Source organism: Pogoniulus pusillus, chromosome 31, assembly GCF_015220805.1.
Source record: "Pogoniulus pusillus isolate bPogPus1 chromosome 31, bPogPus1.pri, whole genome shotgun sequence".
Taxonomy (NCBI): Eukaryota; Metazoa; Chordata; class Aves; order Piciformes; family Lybiidae; genus Pogoniulus; species Pogoniulus pusillus.
This window is the reverse complement of record NC_087294.1, coordinates 3,924,339-3,947,599: the sequence shown is the minus strand read 5'-3', so window position 1 is coordinate 3,947,599 and position 23,261 is coordinate 3,924,339. Positions and strand designations below refer to the sequence as shown.

At 39.1% G+C, this 23,261-nt stretch overlaps 1 protein-coding gene across 1 annotated transcript in view; it reads right to left on the bottom strand.

Moving 5' to 3' along the window:
• The window catches only part of ARID1B (AT-rich interaction domain 1B), a 362,844-nt gene that overhangs the window by 322,116 nt on the left and 17,467 nt on the right, over nucleotides 1–23,261 (bottom strand). The window contains exon 2 of the mRNA XM_064169371.1: nucleotides 6,796–6,990. Within this exon, the coding sequence (XP_064025441.1) occupies nucleotides 6,796–6,990 (195 nt within the window). The remainder of the gene's footprint in view (nucleotides 1–6,795; nucleotides 6,991–23,261) is intronic.

Genomic DNA, 23,261 nt, shown 5'->3' with positions numbered 1-23,261 from the left:
ACAGTGAATTACACTCAACAGAAGTGATAATTCTAAAGGAGAGAATACAACATAAAGCCTTATACTGCCATGAGCCAAAGTAGCAGCTTTATTTTTCTAGTCAATGAGACTTATTATGCCCAAAATAACTATGCTAAACATTTTCCTACAGTTTGCACAAGTACAGTATTTAGCATTTTCCTAAAACAAATTTTAAAATCCTATTTCTTTAGAGTCTTTGCAATTATCAGCACTTGACCATCAAATAATCCATCCTAAAGATGATCTTACAAGGAAGACAAACTGCTGTGACATCTCATCCCTTCTTCTGATTCATAAAAGGAAGGATTCAAACCTTATAATCCACAGGAAACATTCCTTCTATTTATTTTAGTTTGGGTTTTTTTTAAGTTTCTAGCAGTTCAACACATATCATTCGAATAAATTTTACTGAGGAAATTTTTAATTCAAAGTTCAGAAAGATGAATCTTTAAGAGTCTCCACCTTTCTCCCTTCTAGGAATTACTTTAAAAGTCCATCATCTACTAGCAAGAGCTCCAAATGAATGCTCAGGGTGAAAAAAAAAAAGGCAGACAAAATAAGCAAACAAAACCTGAAAATAATATATACACACACAAAAAGAAAGAAAAACAAATCCCCCAAAAAACCCCAAGGCAAATCAAACAAAAATGCAGAGCACAGGCTGATCAAAGCTTCACATTCCCTTTTTATGTGCATGGATGAAATGTGTCTATCAATCTTTTAAGAAAAAGCAACACATCTCAAATGTTTTGTCCTCTGATGGCTGTTTTTGAGATTCAATCATATTGATTTGTTCTTCGTGCTTGCAAAATAAATAGGCTAAGAAATTAAAATGCTGCTTATTTTTTATGTCTATTCTCTTAACCAATACTAACATTAGCTGTGCTAAAAACTGCTTAGAAGCACAAAAAATTGCAATCTACTCAATATTCTCTAGCTGGCAAGGGCAATTATACACACAGAAGATGACAAACTTATCACTTGACTGGTATTCATTGTATGCATGCACCACATTTTAAGTTAATGGTTCAGAGCAAAACATGACAGCAAGTCTCACATTTTTGGTACACTTCAATCTTCCAAAATTAAAATTAGTTCAGTAAGTAACACACACAACCAGCCTTGCAGCAGTAAACACATTCGTGCTTGCTAGCTTCAAAACTCCACCTGCCAAGCCAAAAGCCAATCAATTTCCTTGGCATAAATTCGACATTTCCAGTCTGGGACACTACCCAACAAGAGCACCCTCTCCTAAATGAGGTAATGGCATCAGTGCTGCTATAGTTCTGGTTGACTTGCAGTTTCCATTACAATAAATCCTTGCTGCACATTCTCACTCTGCCCCTTCACACAAAAAAAAAAAAGCCCCATCACAACAAACTACTTCAAGCTGTAATCTGCCACATAAAGCTTTGAAAACAAAAAAACAACCCCAAACACAACCGCACAACTTCAACAACAGCAAAAACCCAACGAACCCAAGCCAAACAAAAACACAAAACAAAACCAAAATAAACCAACCTCCCCCAACATATCTTCTTTAATGCTCAAAATAATCTGTACATTAAAAAAAAAGAAGGAAAAGTGTTTCCCTGAATATTTATGATTCCACCCTTCAAGCTATGGGAATCCTGACAATGTCTATTTTTTATTTCTGCAAATCAAGAACATAAAAAAAAATGATGAAAGGACAAGTAATTAGTACCCTCTCATTTTATATTTCCACAGAAGAAAGAAAAAGGAAGAAAGAATAGACTGAGGCTCAGGCCTTGTAACTGACTTACTCCAAACATGCTCAAGTGATCTGCATGATTAGTACTTAAAAAAAAAGTAGTGAAATATGGCATTTTGAACAGCTTTTAGGGATGGCTATTGCAGGTATTCACATAACATCTTTCATAAAGAATTTACTGTGCATTATAGGAACACAACCCTATTTATACAATAAGTTGTTGTTCCAGTCCATCAGGTACACAAGGAGTTTTAATACATCCTAAAAAAATCAATTAGGCAACAATCATGTGATTAAATGGGTACATCACATCATTCAACTCTTTTAAACATATTCATAAATCCAAGCCTTTGGGCTTTACTGAAAACTTCCAACACCTACACGTGGGGATTTCAAGGAGACAATTTTTAAGCTTAGTGATATTCAGGAAAAAAAGAGTATTTTCATGCAACTGACATGAAATAGTAACATCAGACAATAGCAAATAAAATTGGATATGTACTCAGAGGTATTTCTAGTTTTAGCAAAAATGTTTTTACAAAGTAGCACAAAGCTTTCCCACAGCACATCAGGCTTGTGCTAGTTTGAAGCAGAGTAGAATGTTTTGGTGAGAAGAACTAGATCATAGGCTGTGAAAGGAAAACAATGGTGATGTCTGCTTCCCTCAGAAGTCTCGCTGAGCAAGAAAGTACACATTAGATAATGACTCTTGTCATTTTGTGGCACTCTGCTTTGGGCTTCTGGCTGAGCTGCATCTCCCTAACCTCACCTTCCACTCACCTTTGCTTCTTAATCTCTTGGCTGAGCCTCTATTCTTCCTTGGGACTGGGGTAAGGTTGAGAGGGGCAGGGGGAAGGTGCAGGGGTGGTTGAGAGCCCCTCCTGGGGACTCAGGTTTCTGGGAGGGCTGTTGTGTTTCTGTATTATCTTTTCCCTTGTCTATTTCTGTCTATAACTGTATATACTGTAAATATCTGCTTGTGTATTGTGCTAGCTGTAAATAAATAGCTTCATTTATATTCCCAGAGCCGGCTGAGACTAGTCTGGGTGACTTCTAAAGTGTGGGGGGTGGGGTACACCCAAACCATCACAAGGCTAAAGCACAGAAACACTTTGACAGGGCAACCAAACCAGCCAGAAACTGATTAGGGCATCATCAGTTGCTGGATTGTGGTCCAAAAGGGATGGGGGAAAAGAAAATAATTTAAATGAAAATGGCTTTATAATCAGATCTTATTACTCACACCATAGTGACATGTACTGCAAATGAAGCCTGAAGTCTGCAGGTGCTAGGACTTTCCATTCTGACATCACTTATTTGTAATTCCAAGAAATATATAGGAAATTTAAACCATTTAAAGCTACACTTGAAAGTATGACTTTCCACTTTCTGTTTTAATATAGATACTGCATTCCTGGATAAGGAGTGATGATAACTCTAACACTACACTCATCTCATGCAAGAGATGATGAGATGGCAGTATTAAGATTTACATGCAAGATCAGCACTTTAAAACCTTAAGATGCAAAGATGGACCTTGTCACAAGTTGTGTTTCAATTATGTTGGAAATTGACAACACAGACACAGGTCAGCTTGCTCCCAAGCTTTCCCTTAGCTCCTTTCTCTCCCACCAAAAGACAGTAAAGAGAAATAAATTCCTAAAACTTACCTTTGTTTCTATCCTTGTAAGAAATTAATTCACCGTGCATATTCATGCCTGCCCACAAAACAAACTGAAATCTCATAAATTAAGTACCTGATTCTTAGTAAAACCTTCCTTTCTTTTACTTCCTCTTTTACATAGGTGCAGAATAATTTGGATTTTTCATCTCCTAATTCATTAAGACAATTTTACCCAAATCAATTTCAGCACACACACACACATATATATAGGGCTCATGCTGGACACGTCCTTAGAATGTGACAAAATGCAGCATTCTTACAACTGCTTAGCATTTTGTCATGACAAGCTATCACCTATCTTCACATGATAAATCTGGATCTCTGCTGTCAAGTGCTGAGGAAGAAAAAGAAAACCTTGGGCTTCATCACAGATTTAGGTCTCTTTCCTACGTGCTTACATATATATATATATATATATATATATATATATACACACACCAATCCCCTTATATTTGGTTATTTCAGTGAGTAATGCAAAAAGATTGTGTGAATTTCTAATTTTGCCCCTTATGTAAGGCTCAGTGTTTTGTTATGGGGCTTATCCTTGGTAAATCATGAGAAACGAGTTTCAAGTTCAAATGCTTAGGAGATCTGATATCTCAAAACATATTCCATACTTTCCATTCTCTCTTCAACATCCTGCAATTTCCACACAGAATACTAAGAAAATCTGTGGGTTTACCTGCACCTTCCTGTTTGGTATCAAGCATGTCTAGATCAAACAGCACTTGTAAGAGAATACAGCATTACCTAGATACCACTTTCTCAACAGGTTAGCAGGTTATGCTTGACACCCATGATGCTGATAAGCAGAATGACTGAACTTGATAACATTTTATCTTTTTCATCCTCTTTGATCTTTCACTGCTTATGCCACAGGCTTCCTTTCCTGCAATTGAGCTCTTCTACCTCTCTGCTGCCATATGACATCAACCAGCTACCTACAACTAGGCAATTATCCTCATTTCTATTAATTTTAGCTGGATCTTTAGGGTGTTACTTTTCATCTTTATTTCTTCATTTGTAGCATCCTGAAGCAGAGCCTGCAAATTGAAATCTGTCAAGTCCCATAGTTCTAACCTCAAGCCACAGCACTCGCTGACAAAGAGTCAGATTTAACATTTCAGGGTCTTTAAAATCCAAAAGTCTTCGTAGTCTAACAAAAAGCCTGCTTGTTTCATCCAGGGAAACAGAACTGTCACCCTTGGCTATCTTTGGCCAACAGCAGGCTATAACTTATAACAAGAAAAACCTCTTCAGTTGATGTTTCTGCCCTTCCTACAGGCACTTCCACTCTCATAATTCCACCTACCCAATAACTGAACAATACTTTAAGCACTGCATGCATTAAGGGCCAGTATCTTTTAATCCATCAAGCTTTCAGAAGTCCCTTGCACTTTAGGTAAATTCAGTGTGACACTGTAAAGGACTCCAATTTCCAGAAAGTGCTGAAATGTATCTTCTGAATCTTTTGGCAGTATTGTTTATTTTATAGATATATATATAAGTAGGTACATTCCATATAGCAAATTTTACAGGCATAGCTAAGCTCTCCTTATTCAATATTCAAGTCACAGGAGTGAAAATTCAGCCAGGAATCAACTGTGGCATCCTGTGCCAAAGACAACTTACCACTCAGCTGGTAAGTTGGCAATTCAATTTACAAACCTGCATTCCTGCATTTTAATCCTTTGTAGAAAGGTGGTAATATATGAGCAATATGAAAAGAACTGGATTCAGATCATTAGAGGTTCACAAACCAAACACACGAAGCTTTGGAGGCTGTCCAAAACAAAATCATGCCTAGGTGGTGATGTCCGCTCAATAAAAATTCAATGTCATAATTATCCTCTCACTTTTTCCCCAAAGAGCATTAGGGCTTAGAACTGTGCTGCTGCTCAGCCAATTACATTAATGCTGTGAGGAGATGGATAGGGCCAGCAGCCAATCACTGTGCCAGATCACTGCCTGCTGATGGGGAATTTACAATTATCAAGCAATTAGCAAATGAAGTAAAAATGCAACACTCATCTCCACATAAAGCAGAATAACTCATTTTAAAACTAAAAATATGTTTTACTAACATCATTTTGTCTACAGCCAGAGAAAAATAAAGCCTCTTGTTTTTTCTCCCAATTTGTCCTTTTACAACTGACAAAATGCTTTGCAGACTGAATCTAGCAACCAAATATAGTTTGACATCTCTAAACTACACAATTTCTTCCTAACAAGCAAGCACCTATTTGACAACAGAAACTAATAAAAATGAAGGCTACTAATAATGGTATTATTAATCCAGCTACTCTGTTTGAAGCTACATTTGTTTAATTAACCACCTGACTAACATCCTGTGCAGGTGGATGAGTGATAAAAAGAATTAGGCACCTATCTGCCAGGGAGACCAAATGTTTTTTTTCTTCTCTATACTTACAAAAGTAATTTATTGTTAAGGAGAGAAAAAGCTAATCTGCAACTACACAACTGTACAAAACAAATGTGTTTTCACATTAACAATCAAATTACTACTCTGCTGTGCTCACACCAAAGTATAGAGCTCCCATTGCCTACACTCATATTCCTAATTTTAAATTAAATTAGTAAAAAGCAACTTCTTGATCATCTTGGTTTATCCCTTCCTCTTAGTATGTGATATGAGCATTGTAACTGATCTTTAAAATGATACCAAAAATAATCAAAATATGTTTACCATCAACACTGAAATCCAAGTAGATAAAAACCACTGAAATCCAAGTAGATAAAAAGATTTCTATGTACTCTAATATAAAAAATAAAATATTCTGACTTTATAAAGTTGGTACTGGGGGAAAAAAACAACACAAACCTACAGTCTCCTAGCAAAAAGAGGATAGAGAAATAAACATAACAAAACACCCCAACAGTAACCATTATTTAAACGTGTAACACATTTGTATGCATTGGACAATACTAGTGAGTCTCCCTGCACTTAATGTCAGCTCTAGGTCTTCATCTTGCATTTAAACATACCTCAGCCAGGGAGAAGGAGAATTCAGAAAAACGAACACACAAAACCCCCACAACAGCTATAAAATACAAGGTTAAACTGTGTCAGTTAGAAAAAAAGAGGACGACTGGTGGCATCTGACATGCTCTCCTCTCCAAGTCACTACCAACAAACTAAATTCTCTTCTGTCTGTAAGGGGCTTCAGAAAACTTTCACATTATCGACATATTCACTTTTAAAACCTTTACCCTCCTTCTGCACAAGAAATACTCATTTCTGAGTTTCTTTTATATTTTTTTGCCATATTACCAGAGTGTCAGAGGGGAAGAGGAGAGGAGGGAAACCAAAGCAACGCAAAAAAAACCTTCCACCAACCTGTTGCTGTGGATACTGCATTCCTCCCATGGCTGCCGGGGCTCGGCCCTGCATTCCCACGGGATAGCGCTGGGGGCCGGGAGGGCCATAGGACTGCCCGGGGTAGGGGCTGCTCTGCTGCGTCTGAGAATGAGGACTGCTGCCCATGCCGTACAACTGAGGTCTCTTCATGACCATGGGATCCATCGGGCTGCCCTATTGTTAAACACAAGCAAAGCAAAACTTTAAGATGTGGAAAGAAAAAGATGAGAAAAGTCATGCTTACCGCAGCCAAACTACACCACTGACTTTATAAAGTGTTTTCTCGGTGCTTTACACATCAAACATTGACTCGACACACAAACAGGCAAAGTTCTGTACTCTGATTCTCACATGAATTAGATGAGGTTTTAAATGCTAAGTTTGGGATTTCCATTGCATTCAAAAAAAAAAGGAAAGTAACTTTGAACTCAAACTTAAGGTTGTCTCTGATCCACAGATGAAGCAGGAATACTGCCCATCATTTTCAGCTTAAGAAACAATTAAGTACACTGCTGTAAATTAATTAGCATCACTGGCTTTAAACATAAACAGAACTTCTTCTATCCTGAGAGATACAAGTAATGGACAAGCCATTTAATCTTCAGAAAACATCTGTCTTCTTACCTTGAAAAAAGAGAAATTGGAAAGAATACAGAACATTGTATTTCAGATATTTCACACTGCTATCATGTGCATTAATAAGTTCCCAGATTCAAAGGCAAGTCATAACCCACATTTTACATAAAAGTTTATTTGCCTCCTTAACAGAGCCCAGGAACCCAAACTGCAGTCACTGATGGAGGGGGAGGGTAGGCAGGGGAGAATTTTATTTTTAGACTTTTTGGCAGCACTTACCAAGCACTGTAACAGTTTCAGGACAGGTGTCAACCATTGTGTGGTATTACTCTCATATTTTATTACTGAGGACTAACTGAACCAGAAAAAATATCGTACTTTGTCAAGCACAGCACTGTATTGTTAAGATGACATCCATTTTTTTAATTCCTGAGTGCCAGCTATATTCATGGAAGAAAAAGGGAGGGGATGAGAGGGGGAAGCTTTAAAAAAAAACTATGACAACGCCGTCTTCATCAAAAAGACACACATATCCCACTCCTTCTCCCCGGGAAAAGGACCTACTAACTCAGCCAGCCAGCCCACCCCTGGGCAGGAGCTGGATTCCTTCCCATAGCACATTTTGTACATGTTTTCCTACAGTGTGCTGTTGATCACTCTCATTTTGCAGCCTCCTGTGTAACACTGCTTTTACAAGTCCCTTCTGGCTGTGTACCTTCCAACCCAAAACACTCTATGATTCTATTCTGATCTAATAGCTATTATGACAATAAATTACCTTTTCCCCCATCCCCTTTCCTCCTCATTACTGCTGTTCTACAGTGCAGCTTTTCTTTTTCCCTATACAAAGCATGTGCTTTCCAAAGTAGTCACAACTATTATATGTATAAATAGGCATTTATAAAGTGTTCCAAATGTCAACATACTACACTGTTACCATTTCTACCTCCTCCAACCTCCTCAGAGGACACCTCCATTCACTTCAGAAGAAGACAGCTCTTTTTTGCCACCATAGCAAACTGCACATTCACTTCTAATTTTGGGTATTACTCAGCAATTTGCCCCTATATTATTTGACTTCTTTGTGGTTAGATGAGAAATTTCTATTTTTCATCACTGAATGTCCCTGAGTAGTTTCAAAATCAATGGTTCCCCAAACACTTCAGTCCACCTGACTCATACAACACTCTCACATCTTCTTTGTTCTTATGCTGTGTGACACTCTCATCACACTTTACAGCAGACAAAAACAAAAAAAAATGCAACAACCCCCCGAAAAAGGTTCAGATGATGAGTTAGAGATTCCTTCTTACAGGGTTCCCAGCAGAATTCCAATTCTTCCTATAGACCAAGATACTTTATCTCTGTGTTTTAATGTCCATTCTGTGCATCACTTGTCATGTTCATCTTCTCAAATGTTCAAAGCATTCACAAGATGCTCACAAAGCACAACAACAACAACTCTTTGTTGCCATCCTCTTCTGTTTCAGAGTATTGTTTCCAGGTCTCAACTTCAATAACAACAATCAATTCAAATTCAATTTTTAATTAATTTTGAGTGTGGTATTTGCTGTTCTGCACCCAATAACAAAAGCAAAATATGAACAATGCAGACAGTTACATAGCTGAAACTGTCTGACACTTTCTGTTATTAGGGCTACTTTCAGGTGCACATAAACTCTGCCAAACTTTAAGCATTTAGGCTGAATTTTTCCAGGCCATATGTATGCCTGGGGCAGAAATTCTCTGGAAAATTCAGCAGAAATAGTTCATCTATGTCTTAGAATGAGGTCACAGAAAAATACATCATTTATGTTCTTACAAAAAACACTTGAAAATGCCTCTTGGATACCATGCTTTGGGGCAAAGAATTTTAATTGGTCAGGGTGACATCAGACTTTTGGGAAAGGCAAGGTGTGTGCCCCTGCTGAGAGAGTGCACCTGAATGTCACCAGACCAGGAGGAAGAAATGGGAGTGCACAAGCAGCACAGCAAAACTTTAGAGACCTTACAAGGTGTAGGTAGGCAGCCTCTAGTTTGACAGGCAAAGAAAGAGGAACAATAGAGTTTAAAAAAGCAGTGAAGACAGAAGTGAAGCAGAAAGGGTTGAAGGAAAGAGAAAGAAACAAGGTTAGGAGGTCACATGGATACAGGCCAAAGAGTATCTGTCCTCTGCACCAGTGACCTCCAAGCAGCAGACGGTTTTTGTTTGCGTGTGTGCATTAGGAGAGTAGACACTCTCCTAAGCAGCTTCACTGCCATTTCCTCCTTCCTTCTCTTCTCACCAACTTGCTGTCTCTTTGCTTCTCGTCCTCTCCAGCTGAGCTGCTCCCTCTCCCTCGGGTGACATCCCTCCACTTCAGGAAGGCAGAGGGATTAAGAGTGTGAGATGCTAGTCTACGGCAGCTGTAGGTGACCCACAGAACACCGAAACTGAGGGGGCTTTGGTCACTGGGTATGGGTAAGGAGGTCTTGGTCATACTGAGAACTTACTGCAAGTCAGGCATGAGATCAGGGAGTGGAGATAATTAACATGAGCAGGCTCACATTCATATGACTAAGAAGGTGGTAAATATCTCCAGGTAAATTACAGGAACAACCCAGATAGACTCACACTAGCTAACAGCGCTGCCTGCTCCCCTGCTCCTTCCAAGGTCTTTGGGAAAAAATAAACAGCAGAGTTCTCTGATCATCTTTAGGGCTACAGAAAACAGAGCAACTGACAAAGCACATCTCATTCCATGCACTGGCCAGTCCCTACAGAGAACAGCAACTTGCCACTGCTACTCCTGACTCCTCTCATACTAGATCCCAGTTGTCTGTGCAGTGCAGCTATGTCTACCAATAACTCAGTTGCTGTGAGTTGTTTCTGCAAGGCAAGAAAAAAATAGACATAACTGTTATCAGTCTTTCAATATATGGTCATGCTTTTGTCCTCCCAGGCAGCAGATGTGCCTGCTCCAAGGATTAGTTGACATTAGTGCAGTGGATGGGCTGATGTGTGCTACAGGACTGAATGCTTCCCTTATCAGAGGAATAGTGAAAAAAGCAGAAGATGGTCTTACCATTAAGGTAGCTGTATGCTCTGCAAGCTGTCAGTTTTTCACTAGAACAAAAGGAATCTCAAAATTTACCAATCTATATGAATCCCTCACTTCCTGGCTTGAAATCATGGGATTTAAACTGCAGAAAATGCTGCACTATCTACAACTGCAACTACTTCTGAGTTTGATGAAAGACGTGTGTGCACAGTTTTCCCCTCTGGCATTCTTTCCTACTTCCAAGTTTCCTATTTCTAGCAAGAGTTTATCTATCCATGACACTTTGGAAAGTCATTTAGGAGCTGCTAATTGATAAATATGGATTTTAACCTACCTGAATGTTCCTTCAACATTTATTACATTTAAGCATTTTCTTTAACACCAATGCCAACAGTTTTCAAAGAGAAGATTATGACAAGTAACAACCTCTTTGTGTGGTAGCGATCAACAACCAACTCTCCAAACCTACTCTCTAATGTTTATCAAAAATGAAAGCATTGTGGTGACTTCATGACATTCTTCTCAAATCCAGTAGGCATGTATGACCATGAACAGATGATGTGTACATTTTCATATCTTCCCTGCCTTCTCTTAATTCTATTACATGCTGCACCATAAAGCTTTAATTACTTTTTACATTTCCTTTTAGTGTCATTGCAGTCATCAGTATTAGTTTGTTTCCTCCTCCTTCCCTTACTGAAGGGTCCACTTTTCATCTAGAGATATTTTGCTCCCAATATCACACAACTTTTTACTAATTTAGCTAAGTTTTGCTCATACTATTTTTTACTGTCATATTCTGCCAGGCAAGTCTGAATGGATTCTGCACCTCCTCTTCAACTTGCTCCATTTCATTTAAACTTTGCATTGATCTGCAGAAGCTCAAAATACCTCAGTCTTGTTCTTTGCTTCAGTCCATAGTAACACTATCATTTGTAACCCCTTTATTATAGTACATCTCTTGTGCCAGCATCAGATTCATTTACACAGGTACTATTAGGCTTTGTAAGAAGAGAGCATTTCTTAAGAGTCCTTGTCTTGTAATGTGCCTTGTAACAAAACACTTAATGGAAGTTTTGCTAGTGATTCCAATAGGGCCAAGGTTTCATGCCTGGTCTTGAGACTCACAGTCCAACATTCAGGTAGAACACAGAAAAGCCTACAACAGCCTGCAAAATAGTTTTGTTACTTGCCTTTCGTTTCCCCTCCTCACTCAGTGTTTACAAGACTACATAAACTCAGTGTTCCTGCTATAAGCAGAAGTGGAAAAACTATTATTCTACACTCACTTGTGAACTCAACATCAGCACCACTTCCACTTTCCTCCTAGTCAAAAGAATCAAGTAGACCACCTCTCCCTGAAGTACCTAGAGAGTCAATTTTGCTTTTCTAAAGTGAGAAAAAACCCACGACCATTTTCTCACATGATTAACCCATCATTAACCCATGTTTTCCCAGATACCTGGTCTCCACACAGACCTGTGGCACGCTAGAATAACCTGAGCAGCAGTCCAATCAAGATGCGTCATCTCTTTCTTTCCATTACTGATGTATGCATTATACATACACTGAGTTATCAATGAATATTTCACCTCTAAAGCCAAAATCTTTATTTGAATGACATTTGTGAATGTGAAGAGCCAGTCACTGTCTCAAAACATAACCTCTCCCTTTCAAGATGGCATGAAGAACCCCAGCACTGAGGTCAAGGCAGAGAAGAGTGGGAGCCACTTTACAAAGGTCACAGTGGGATTCAGATGTGACGGAAGAGCTCTTACACAAGGCAGACAAAGCAATTTGCTACAAGAGTATCCACACGAGTTACAACTGCCCTTCAAGTGAAAGTGAGCTTTTTTGTTTGTTTAAAAAAAAGCAGCATTGGTTTGGCTGACAACAGCAAATGCTGCAATTTAAAGGGACCATAAGCCACAGAGCATCCCAACAACTAATGCTACATCATTTATGCCTGTAACAAAACAACATGAACTCAACACTCTCAAGTAGGCTTGCCCTCAAACTCCTAGAGCTACTGAATACAATAACACTTTGTTTGTTCACTGATCTGCAGCCAAAGCCTCTGTCTCCATATAAAAAGAAAAACAAAACAACCCTCTTTATTAATACCAAAGCCTTGAAACCTCATAATAAAGATGGATGACAAGCAGCAACTGACATTCCAAGAAAGATGGGCACAGAGCTCTCAGCTGTAGGTCAGGCACCAAGTTACAATTTTATCACTAGAGATAATCACAAGTATTCACTATAATACAACGACAGAACTGGCATGAGGATGCAACTGAGGAAAAGATAACCCATTTCTAGATAATGCCATCATTTGTATGAACATGTACAAAGCCTCTTCAGCTACTGCCTTTACACAACAGAAGCAGCAAGTACCAAAACACAACTCTAGTTAGGTGTGTCTTAAATACCCGTTTAAGAAATATGCAAACAACAGCTTTAAATTCTGATTTAGATTAATATTGAAATCTGAGAAGTAACTGGAAAATGTTTCCTATTTTTTTTAAATTAAGAAGTCAACTGCCTGTGCTTCACTAAAATTTACACTCAAAAAAAGTCAGTTGCACAAACACAACAAGGAATAAGCACAAACAAAGAGCCACATTCAACATAAGCCTATGATTAAGGAAAATCTAGTGAATAAGAAGCATACACTAGCATAGATTTAACAAAGCAGTATTTTTTCTTGGTTTAAAGGTTCTGCATACTGTCTGATTTCAGCTGCAAGGAGACATCAAAAAGATAATTTCCCACTCAAAACAGAAAGTAATTGAACAGAGGAAAGAGAAAATAAAAAAACTATGCCTCAACAAAAATCAACTACTACTCCACTAAACATTTACAAATATTATACAAACAAGTGCCTCTAAGGGTTTAGGGATATATATATATATATATATATATATATATATATATATATATATATATATATGTGTGTGTGTGCCTGTTTTCCTCTTTTCTTCAGAGCCCTCTTCAACACAACCTGAAAATTGGAAGGTCAGTGAGTCAGTTATTCTCTAGTTACTATTTTATACTAAATGACTACTGAAAGAACGAATCACAAACACACAGAGTAAAGAACCCTGGTTTTAAGGAAGCATACACAAGTAACCGCTTCAGTTACCAGCACCAGTGCAGACAAAGGTTGAGACAACATCAGAAAGCAATTATATGCATTGACTGCACCTAATGGCTAAAACGAGCCTATGTTTGTGCCAAGTCTACATGGGCATACAACTCAGAACTTCTGCCCCTCAAGCTTTGTCACTGCCAACTACTGACATACATGTAACAAATATCCTGGTTGCTCCTAAGTCAACTGAAGGTGTGCCATCTGCCCTGATCACACCTGAGCACACAGCCGCCTTTGGTAAGACACCTTCCTAATCCCAAACTTCTTTCAGGAATACTCAGGAATTATTTTCCTGTATTCATATTTGTTTTCTCCAACTGGATGCTCCATAAGGAGGGGACCACCTTTTTTAGGCATGCCTAAGGTCTATTCTCCCAGCAAAAGCACTCCCCAGCAAGCTACCACAAAAATCTATCTGCAACCACATGTCATTAATTCAAATTCCTTTCTCTAACTGCTGCTCAATCATGACCATGTTTTTACCTACTTCTATCCACAATCCAGCATCTGAACTGTCCACAAAGGATTGTTTTGCACCAATACAACAGCTGTGGCAATGAAAAGTGAGACACAGGCAGAGCTCTTAGTTTACCATTTCTGCTACCAAAATAGTAACCTGTGGTAGGACAGCAAGGCAGATAGCAAGGGAAAACAGTAAAAGTTCTCAGGCTAGATGGAGCAGAAGACATCTCACGGCTGTGAGGCTTCCTCAGCAACCAACACTGCAGCTCAGCAAGGAAGAGAAAAATCCATTCATAAATGCAGAAAACTGTAAGTTAAAAAAAGAAAGCCCCACCCAGCACACCAGTTACTTCTATTTGGTCTGGCATTGAAACTGTCAGTTTCTTAGACAAGTAAACACCTTCACTCACTCTGCATGGCTGCCATCTGGAACTTGAAAAAAATTCCCTTACCTACTTCACACAGCTCTTACACAAACACAGGGTGAGATGGACAGAAAGGGATGTACTAAAAATAGTGTCCGTCACGCAAGGAGCAGAGAGCAGCCTCGAATGGAAGAGAGGAGCTGTGCAGGAAGCCTCCTTGCAGACAAGTACTAGAGTAGGAGGGGGAAATGCAGAAAATCCTGGAAACCAGTAAGCAACAGAAGCCAGTGAGGGAATTACACGAAAGAAATCCTACATCCTCTTCAAATTGCAGAGATAAATCTTCTTGAACTTCATAATTATTAAAGTTCTGGATTTACCTTCTCAGTTACTTGGCTTTATTAGCAAAAACAAACCTGAAAATTGTATTTACTTGTTAGAGAGAGCATTAGCTGTGAAAGTGGCCTTATGGACACTGCATAAAGGAGTGCACCCACAAAAACGTATAACCAATCACATCGAGGTCACAAACCACAAGTACAGACAGCTTGATGCTATTTTTTTCCCACTCCAAGCATTATATATAGTTCTACATCAACACACACACACACACAAAGGTATGCTGGTCATATATCCTCAGCATTTATGGCAAATTATTAATCAAGTCCCACCTGAAACAATTTGTTAAATTGATTTTAATCACTGGGCCTCTCATGTGAAGCTTTGTATAATCAGCATTTCATTTACAAAATTAATTGCCTGATTGATTCTCAAGAGGCAGTAGCTGTCATTACACTGCTGTCATAACTTTTGAGTAGGGGTGTCACAACACTGCATTCTGACAGTAGGAAGAGCGCTGCTATTTAAAAACTGAGGGCGGGGAGGTGGGGGGGAAAACAAATACCCTGATTTCACAGCATTGCTCTTTAGACACACAGAATGCTAAAACCATTTCCCAACCATTTCAGCCAGCCTCCCTCTTTTCCGTTCATTGAATAATGCACTACTCAGCTATTCAGTCTCTTTTCTTAGAGGCAGGTTCATTTAATTCAATTTTATCATAGTTGTGGTTGCATAAAATGAGTTTGTTGTTGAATATACAAAAGATTTAATCACAGGCTGCTCTTAAGATTATTCGCAGAGCAGGGCTTGACTTTCAAACATGCTGAACTTTTTTTTTCCCTCTCCACAACCTTCTGGAAAATGAAATTATTATTTTTTTTGTTTTTAAACAGAGCAAGTCTAAATTCCACTTTACCAATCTCGTCTAGGAGCTTCTTTCGAAAGCTTTTTTCTACCACAGTATTTTAAGCTATGTAAGAGCCTCCCAGAGTTGGAAACAAAGCTCCTGTACTTTTCTGTAGTTACTTCTATACCCCATGGTTACTACATTCTTGGAAAAGACTGGCGCTGCAGAGAGGCAGTGCTTAGGGCACTGAGTCATAAGACAGGGCTTCTATTCCTGGCTCAGCAGCTGACCTGCTATGCAAACATGAGCACAACACTTCACCCTTCTGTGACTGGGTTTTCACCCTCATCATAGCAAGTATTATATGCCCTCTTAACAAAGAGACATGAAGACTTGGGGGAGACCGATGTCAGTTATTAACAATAAAAAAAACCAACACAGGCCTGTAAGTCAAAAATGAGTAGGCTAAGGGAGGACAAAAATACTCTAGAAAGTTTTTAAAAGAAGAATCACATCACAGGCTGTAATGAGGTACCCTAAATTTTCAGAAACCTATGTTCAAAAAGAAAAAAAAGGTGTCTGAAATTTCCTTTAATAAACAAAAGTCAGAAAACAAAACCCAAGCACTTGAAGTTCTGCTAGACGACTCAGAACAGTATTAATGCCTTTGAGAAAATAACCTATTTCCAGAATAAGTCAAAAATTAAGCCACTCAACTTCTCGAATTCAACCTTATGCACTAGATTTCATCAAGCACTCCTGAATGAAACATATTTGAATTTTCTAGGCCAAGCTGTGAGATTACACTGTTACAAAAAACCCAACATGACAACTCTTCAAGAACTGAATTAAACCTACTGCTGACATTTGTAATGGACCTCAACAGAATGTAATTCCACAATAAATCAGAGTCCAGATAACAGTAGAATCTACTGAATATTCAGCCTCTCTCCCCTTCCCACCCCCCAGCTCTTACTCTCATCCCTGACTGCCATTAAGGATTATCTTCCATTCCTTTCTGCAAAGTGCCCTGCCACTCTTTCTGACACACAGCATAAGTTCCTTAGGTATGAAGATCCTAATACAATTTTCTTCTCTCTTTGCAAGTTTGAATTCATGATGAATAAAATTAGGGGCACAAAAAAACCCACCCCAACACCACACGCGAAAAACCCACTGCTAAAACAGATAGGATAATGGAATAAAGAGGGATAAAAGGGTAACACCACCAGGCAAACAAAAACAACTAGCTGTTTTCCTTTTCCATAGCCATAACATGAGACTACAAGTAAGGAAAGTGCAGAAAGTTCTGGCCACACTGAGAAATGACTGCTGATGAATTTTAAGAGTTATATTCTTCTGACACAGTAGGAAGAAAAGAAGCTCAGAAAAATAAAAAACCCATTCACCCTACTCTCAGTAAGTGAGAGCAGGCTGGGACGTTGAAGTGTGAAGTGCTGCCTTTGTTGGGTTCCAGCCTCACAGAGGTTGCTTTCTCTTTAATCTACCATTTTAGCTTTTTAACTCTTAACCTTTTAATTTTTTTGATAGGTAAGAAACAGGGTTAAGGAAAACAAGGAAAAGCCCCTAGCTAGATCAAATATAAGCAAAATTTCTAAAGGATATATTTAAAATCAGGGTAATTGGGAGGCATACTCAGCTCCATAACAGAAGTCCTGTCACTTCTTCCAACTGCCAGAAGAAATGCTTCACTTGTAACATACTTTCTAAGCTAAAATTGTTTCCTTTACAGGCTGGAAAAAAATGTGGTTGTAAATAGTGTAAAACATTAATAGTTATCTGGAAACTAAAAGTTTCATCTTTTTCTTACCATCATTCCATAACGGTCTATCATGTTGGCTGAGCATCATAAAAATCCACTCTCCCAGTCAGAGATATATCAGCAGTATAGCTCAATTCAAGAGTCAACTAGATAATGAATCTTGAGGCTAGATAGTTGTGTTGTGGAGCTGGAGCAAGAGAACTCCATCCAGTATATGCCTGTTATTATTTCACATTTATAATGATCTTCCTCATCAACACAACCAGAAGCATGGAACTAACTTTCTGGGAAGGAGCAAAACAAATATTCACCAGCAGCAGGTGATTTAAAACATTAGAAAACAGCTTTTTACAGCAGTTAAAATAAAAATTGAACTCAATCACCACAGAAAAACTACAGCCATGAATGGAAATTTTCATTATTGATTGAAAACATTTAGTAGTTAAGTATTAAATTAGAAGAAGCAGTAGACTGAAGGTCAAAGTCCTTGTATTACTTGAGAACAATGTGATTGGAAACCATGAATTCACACACATGCCTACATTCACACCAGCTCTTTTGTATAATGTAACTGATTCCCAAGTATCATTTTACAATTCTGATTAGGTCTTACAAAAATCTTGTTTATTAAATTGCTTTCTTTAGGCATGCATAGCTGCTAATTTGTTTCCAACTAAATCATGTATAATCTGAAAAAGATTACATTGCAACAACAAAACAACACTCCTGGGATTATGCTTCATCTGGATTTTAGAATTAAAGGGACAAATATTGCAGGAGCTGTAAATTTCCCTTTAAAGACCGTAGTGGCAGAAACACCCTGAAATTGGGTAATTCCAGAACCATTAATGTTCATAGCATCTAGCAGCACACATAGCAAGTCAAAACCTCAAAGCATTAAGGGATCTGTTCAGATTTAAACTTTAATTTCTATGAAAAGAAGAATCAAAAGGGTGGGAAAAAACCCAAGCTTTTTAGCTTAGCATATGTTTTTATACACACATATTTTGTAAGGAAAAAAATAACAATAACAAAAAAAAAATCTCCACTGATACAAAAAATATTCTCAGCTCTAACACTCAAAGGTATTAAACTCAAAACTTTAAAGAGATTTGGGAACTACTTCCAAAGAACTCTACAGAGCAGACTCCAAACATATGGCTGGATATTAATACAAATTTCCCTGTGACTGACTAAGGAAAAGATTCTGATCTGGGTTCACACCAGGTCAACTTTTGTTTTGACCCTACTGTTTTTACCCACTTCTCACTCAAATCCAGGGAAAGTTGATAAGACTTCACTGCTCTGTTCACAATCATGACAAAAGTGACAAATTCTTCTACAAGCACTGCAGACCATGAAACGTCCTAGAGCATCTCAGCACAAAGAAACACATGGGTAAATGCAGAAACAGAGATGCAGGATTAATCACGGGTAGAAACACCTCTGCAACAGATTATCCTGGATGGTCAGAATTAAGTGCATGATTTAGTACAGCTACTATGCAGAACCCAGTTTCTGCACATAGAAGGCATGTTTTCAATATACAATCATAGTTTTCATTTAATATTGCACCATTTAAAATTTAAAATCAACATTCAAGATGTATGTGGTCTAACAAATATGAAAGCAGAAAAGCTGATCCACTTCTACAGTATTTCTCATCCAAAACCCATGATATAACAGGAAAGCTGACTACAACATATTCATAGAATATCCTCCCTTCTCCCACATCAAAAACCCCATTATTTTCACAGAATCATGGAATTAACCATGTTGGAAAAGACCTCTAGGATCATCAAGTCCAACCTATCACCTAACCCTTATGATTAACCAAACCACAGCACTAAGTGCCTTACCCAGCCTCTTTTTAAATACCTTCAGGGACAGTGACTCCACCACCTTCTTGGGCAGCCCATTCCAATGCCAATCACTCTTTCCATGTAGGACTTCTTCCTAATGTCCAGCCTAAACCTGCCCTGGCACAGTTTGAGACTGTGTCCTCTTGATTTGTCACTGGGTGTCTGGCAGAAGAGACCAACCCCCACCTGGCCACAACCTCCTTTTAGGTAGTTGCAGACAGCAATGAGGTCTCTCCTGAGCCTCCTCTTCTCCAGGCTAAACAGCCCCAGCTCCCTCAGCCACTCCTTGTGGGGCTGTGCTTCAGCCCCCTCACCAGCCTTGTTGCCCTTCTCTGGACACATCCAAGCACCTCAACATCTTCTTTCAATTGAGGGGCCTAGAACTGGACACAGCACTCAAGGTGTGGCCTAACCAACGCTGAGTACAGGGGCAGAAGGACCTCCCTGGTCCTGCTGCCACACTATTCCTGATACAGAGGCCAGAATGCCATTGGTCTTCTTGACCACCTGGGCACACTGTTTGCTCATGTTCAGTCACCTGTTGACCAGTACCCACAGGTCTCTCTCTGCCTGGCTGCTCTCCAGCCACTCTGTCTCCAGCCTGTAGCACTGCTTGGGGTTGTTGTGGCCAAAGTGCAGAACCTGGCACTTGGCCTTGTTAAAAACTCATGCTGCTGGACTGTGCCCATCTATCCAGCCTGTCCAGGTCTCTCTGCAGAGCCCTACTGCCCTCTAACAGATAGACACCTGCTCCCAGTTTGGTGTCATCTGCAAACTTACTGATGATGGACTCAATCCCCTCATCCAGATCATCAATGAAGATATTAAACAGGCCCAGCACTGATCCCTGGGGCACACCACTAGTGCCAGCTGCCAACTGGATGTGGCACCATTCACCACCACTCTCTGGACCAGCCATCCAGCCAGTTCTTAACCCAGCACAGAGTGCACCTGTCCAAGCCATGGGGAGCCAGCTTGGCCAGGAGTTTGCTATGGCAGATAGTGTCAAAGGCTTTGCTGAAGTCCAGGTAGACTATATCCACAGCCTTCCCAACGTCCACCAGGTGGTTCACCAAAAGAGATCAAGTTGGTCAAGCAGGACCTGCCTCTCCTAAATCCATGATGGCTGGGTCTGATCCCCTGGCCACCCCATAGGTGCCCTGTGATTGCCCTCAGGTCTTGCATGGCACTGAGGTCAGGCAGACAGGTCTGTAGTTTCAAACTCAGTCTGCCTGAAAACTTGGCTTCTTTCCACTTCTAGGCCCACTTCTTACTTCACAGTCCTTGAAAGAGCCCATATCAGCCATTGTGTGAAAACACCAACAAAGCTTTCCCAAAAGCACTTCAAAGAAACTCTCCCTTATTTTCTAGGGAGTACACTCAGGATTAATGACCTCGCTCTGGGCACAACCCAAAACAGAGTATTACCAACTTCCTAAAATTACCAAATCTAGAAGAGAATTAAAATTAATCAGGCTAAATGAGATGAAAGAGAGGTAAACTACTGCCTTCATGAACACTGAAGCAGTACAGGTACGGAGAATTTTTCCCATATATCCAAGTAAGCTTTTTTTGAGAGCAGCAGCAATTTGAGTATATTTACATCTAATCTTTTTCTCTTCTCCAAAGCTGCAACTTAGAGCAGTCTATTCCTGCAACTGATGAGAGCTGAAGACAGTTCATTCTGTCAAAATCACTTGGCCTAGTCAGAAAAGGTCATTTAGCAGCAAAGACAGATGTTTCTCAGCTGATATAACTAAAAGGCAAAATAAAGCAAACAAGCCCAAAGACTCATTTTAGCAACAGGGTATCTGCAATTCCAATTTTACGTTCTGTTCAATTTAGGAAGATGTTATTCATCTGACACTCATTTGCAAACTTCAATTTAGGATTAAAGAGCTGCAGATACCATGTATAAAAAAGCCTGAAACACACATTCTATTTATTCTTCAAAGAAAAAAATATCTTTTCTTAAAGCCACACTATTCACCACGTATTTAACCTGGCTGAAGACAGTTCTTTTAAAAAGTACTGTGATTTCTTGAATACATTCATTCCCACCTCCCTGTATATTCCTACCCCTATAGTTTTTTGCTCAGCTTCTTCACATAAAAATAAATTGAATTAAAAAAACAAAAGAAAGAATACTGACACTGATTACACATAAGAAATAGTCCAGTAAGAAAAGGAAATGTTAAACATTTTTAAACTAAATTGCTTAATGCCTAATAAAATGAAACACTGACACACAAATAGAGTCATTTCAGGAAAAAATACACTTGAACAACAGACTTAGACTATCAGATAAAATAAGAAATTAGCATTATACTCAAAACTACATAAACATCATTAAACTGTTTTGACAGAACACATTGTTTCCAAAAAACATGAAATGACTCAGATACTTGAAATAATCCTGTATGAATCCCTGTATCCCCTCACACCAATTCTATGTCAAGTTCAGGTTGCACGAAGCTTTTGGGGAGTGGGGTGCATCTGTATAAACAGTTGATTTTTGCTCAGTCTCTTACTACTAGAAGATAGAGCAACATCTGTAGTGAATGGTTTAGGTCTGTCTTACCCTGCCTCAGGGCAGAGGGATAGATTAAATGACCTCTTGATGTCCCTTCCAGCCATGATTTTCTACGATTTGGATTTTATTACATCATCTCCGCTTTATTTAAGACTTCTGCTTCTGGAATTTGCTTTTCATTTGAAGTCATAACCCTCAGTCTCCAGCCCAATAAGACAATACAGGCATTATAAAACTACAAACATACTAGAAATACTGATAAAACAAAGAGGACTAAAAAAGTGTGTATTTCCAAACTATTAATTTCACGAGAAGTAGAAAAGATACACAAGAAAAATGGTTTCTAATGAATTTAAGTTGACATTTGAAAAACAAAACAAAGCTAACAAAGCTAAAATATTGTAAATAAATGTTTGTATATTCCTATTTTGGGGTGGGTGTTAAGGTAATGAGGAGACATGATGTTCTAAGCAACAAAGGAGACTTAGGCAGAGCAGAACCAGAGGAAATGGCCAACTTCAAAGCACCATCCACGTAAATACCTCACTAGGTATGCACTCCCGACAGAACCAGGCAAGAGACATCACCCCTCCAGACAGACATCCTACAGAACATCAGCTGTCCTCCAACTACATCAAATACCAGAAGTGCACTTAGACTCTCTCCTCCCTCTGCATCCAATTTGAGTTGCTCCTTGTACAGCTTTTCTGCTGAGCGAGGTCCTAACTGTCTTGTGTGACAATCAATAAACTTCAGCAATTCATCAAATGATTAACATTTTTAGAAGCACTTTTTTCAACTTCATCAAGGAAGCTTCTCTCTGTGATCCACAGAGATGCATGTAATTATAGCCACAGCACAACAGAACTCGAAGAATAATGAGAAACAGGAGACAAAAAGCATCCAACACAGAACTCATTAGACAGCCACAGACTATTCCACCTGTTGCGTTGTACATGGTATACTTGGTAAAACCACACAGGAAGGGGGGAAAAAGATGGCAGATATACCCAAGAACATGAATTTTGATCCCTTTTTATATCCTGTTGTTATCCACAACCCAGGAAGCTGTTGATTGGCCTAAGTAATGGGTTTAAATACCCAAGTCCCATTATAAAAAATATACTATGAAAATGCTTAGACATTTATCACAACCAAGAAATTCTTAACTAAAGTTCAAAGCTGAAAAAGCACTAGGGACTTGTCTACACTGAAGAGGGGAAAGGCTCGAGGTGAGGAGAAAGTTCTTCACTGAGAGAGTGATTGGATACTGGAATGGGCTGCCCGGGGAGGTGGTGGAGTCGCAGTCCCTGGAGCTGTTCAAGGCAGGATTGGATGTGGCACTTGGTGCCATGGTCTAGCCTTGAGCTCTGTGGTGAAGGGTTGGACTTGATGGTCTGTGAGGTCTCTTCCAACCCTGATGATACTGTGATACTGTAATTATACCAATATAACTAGCTCAGTGTGAAAACTTACTCCA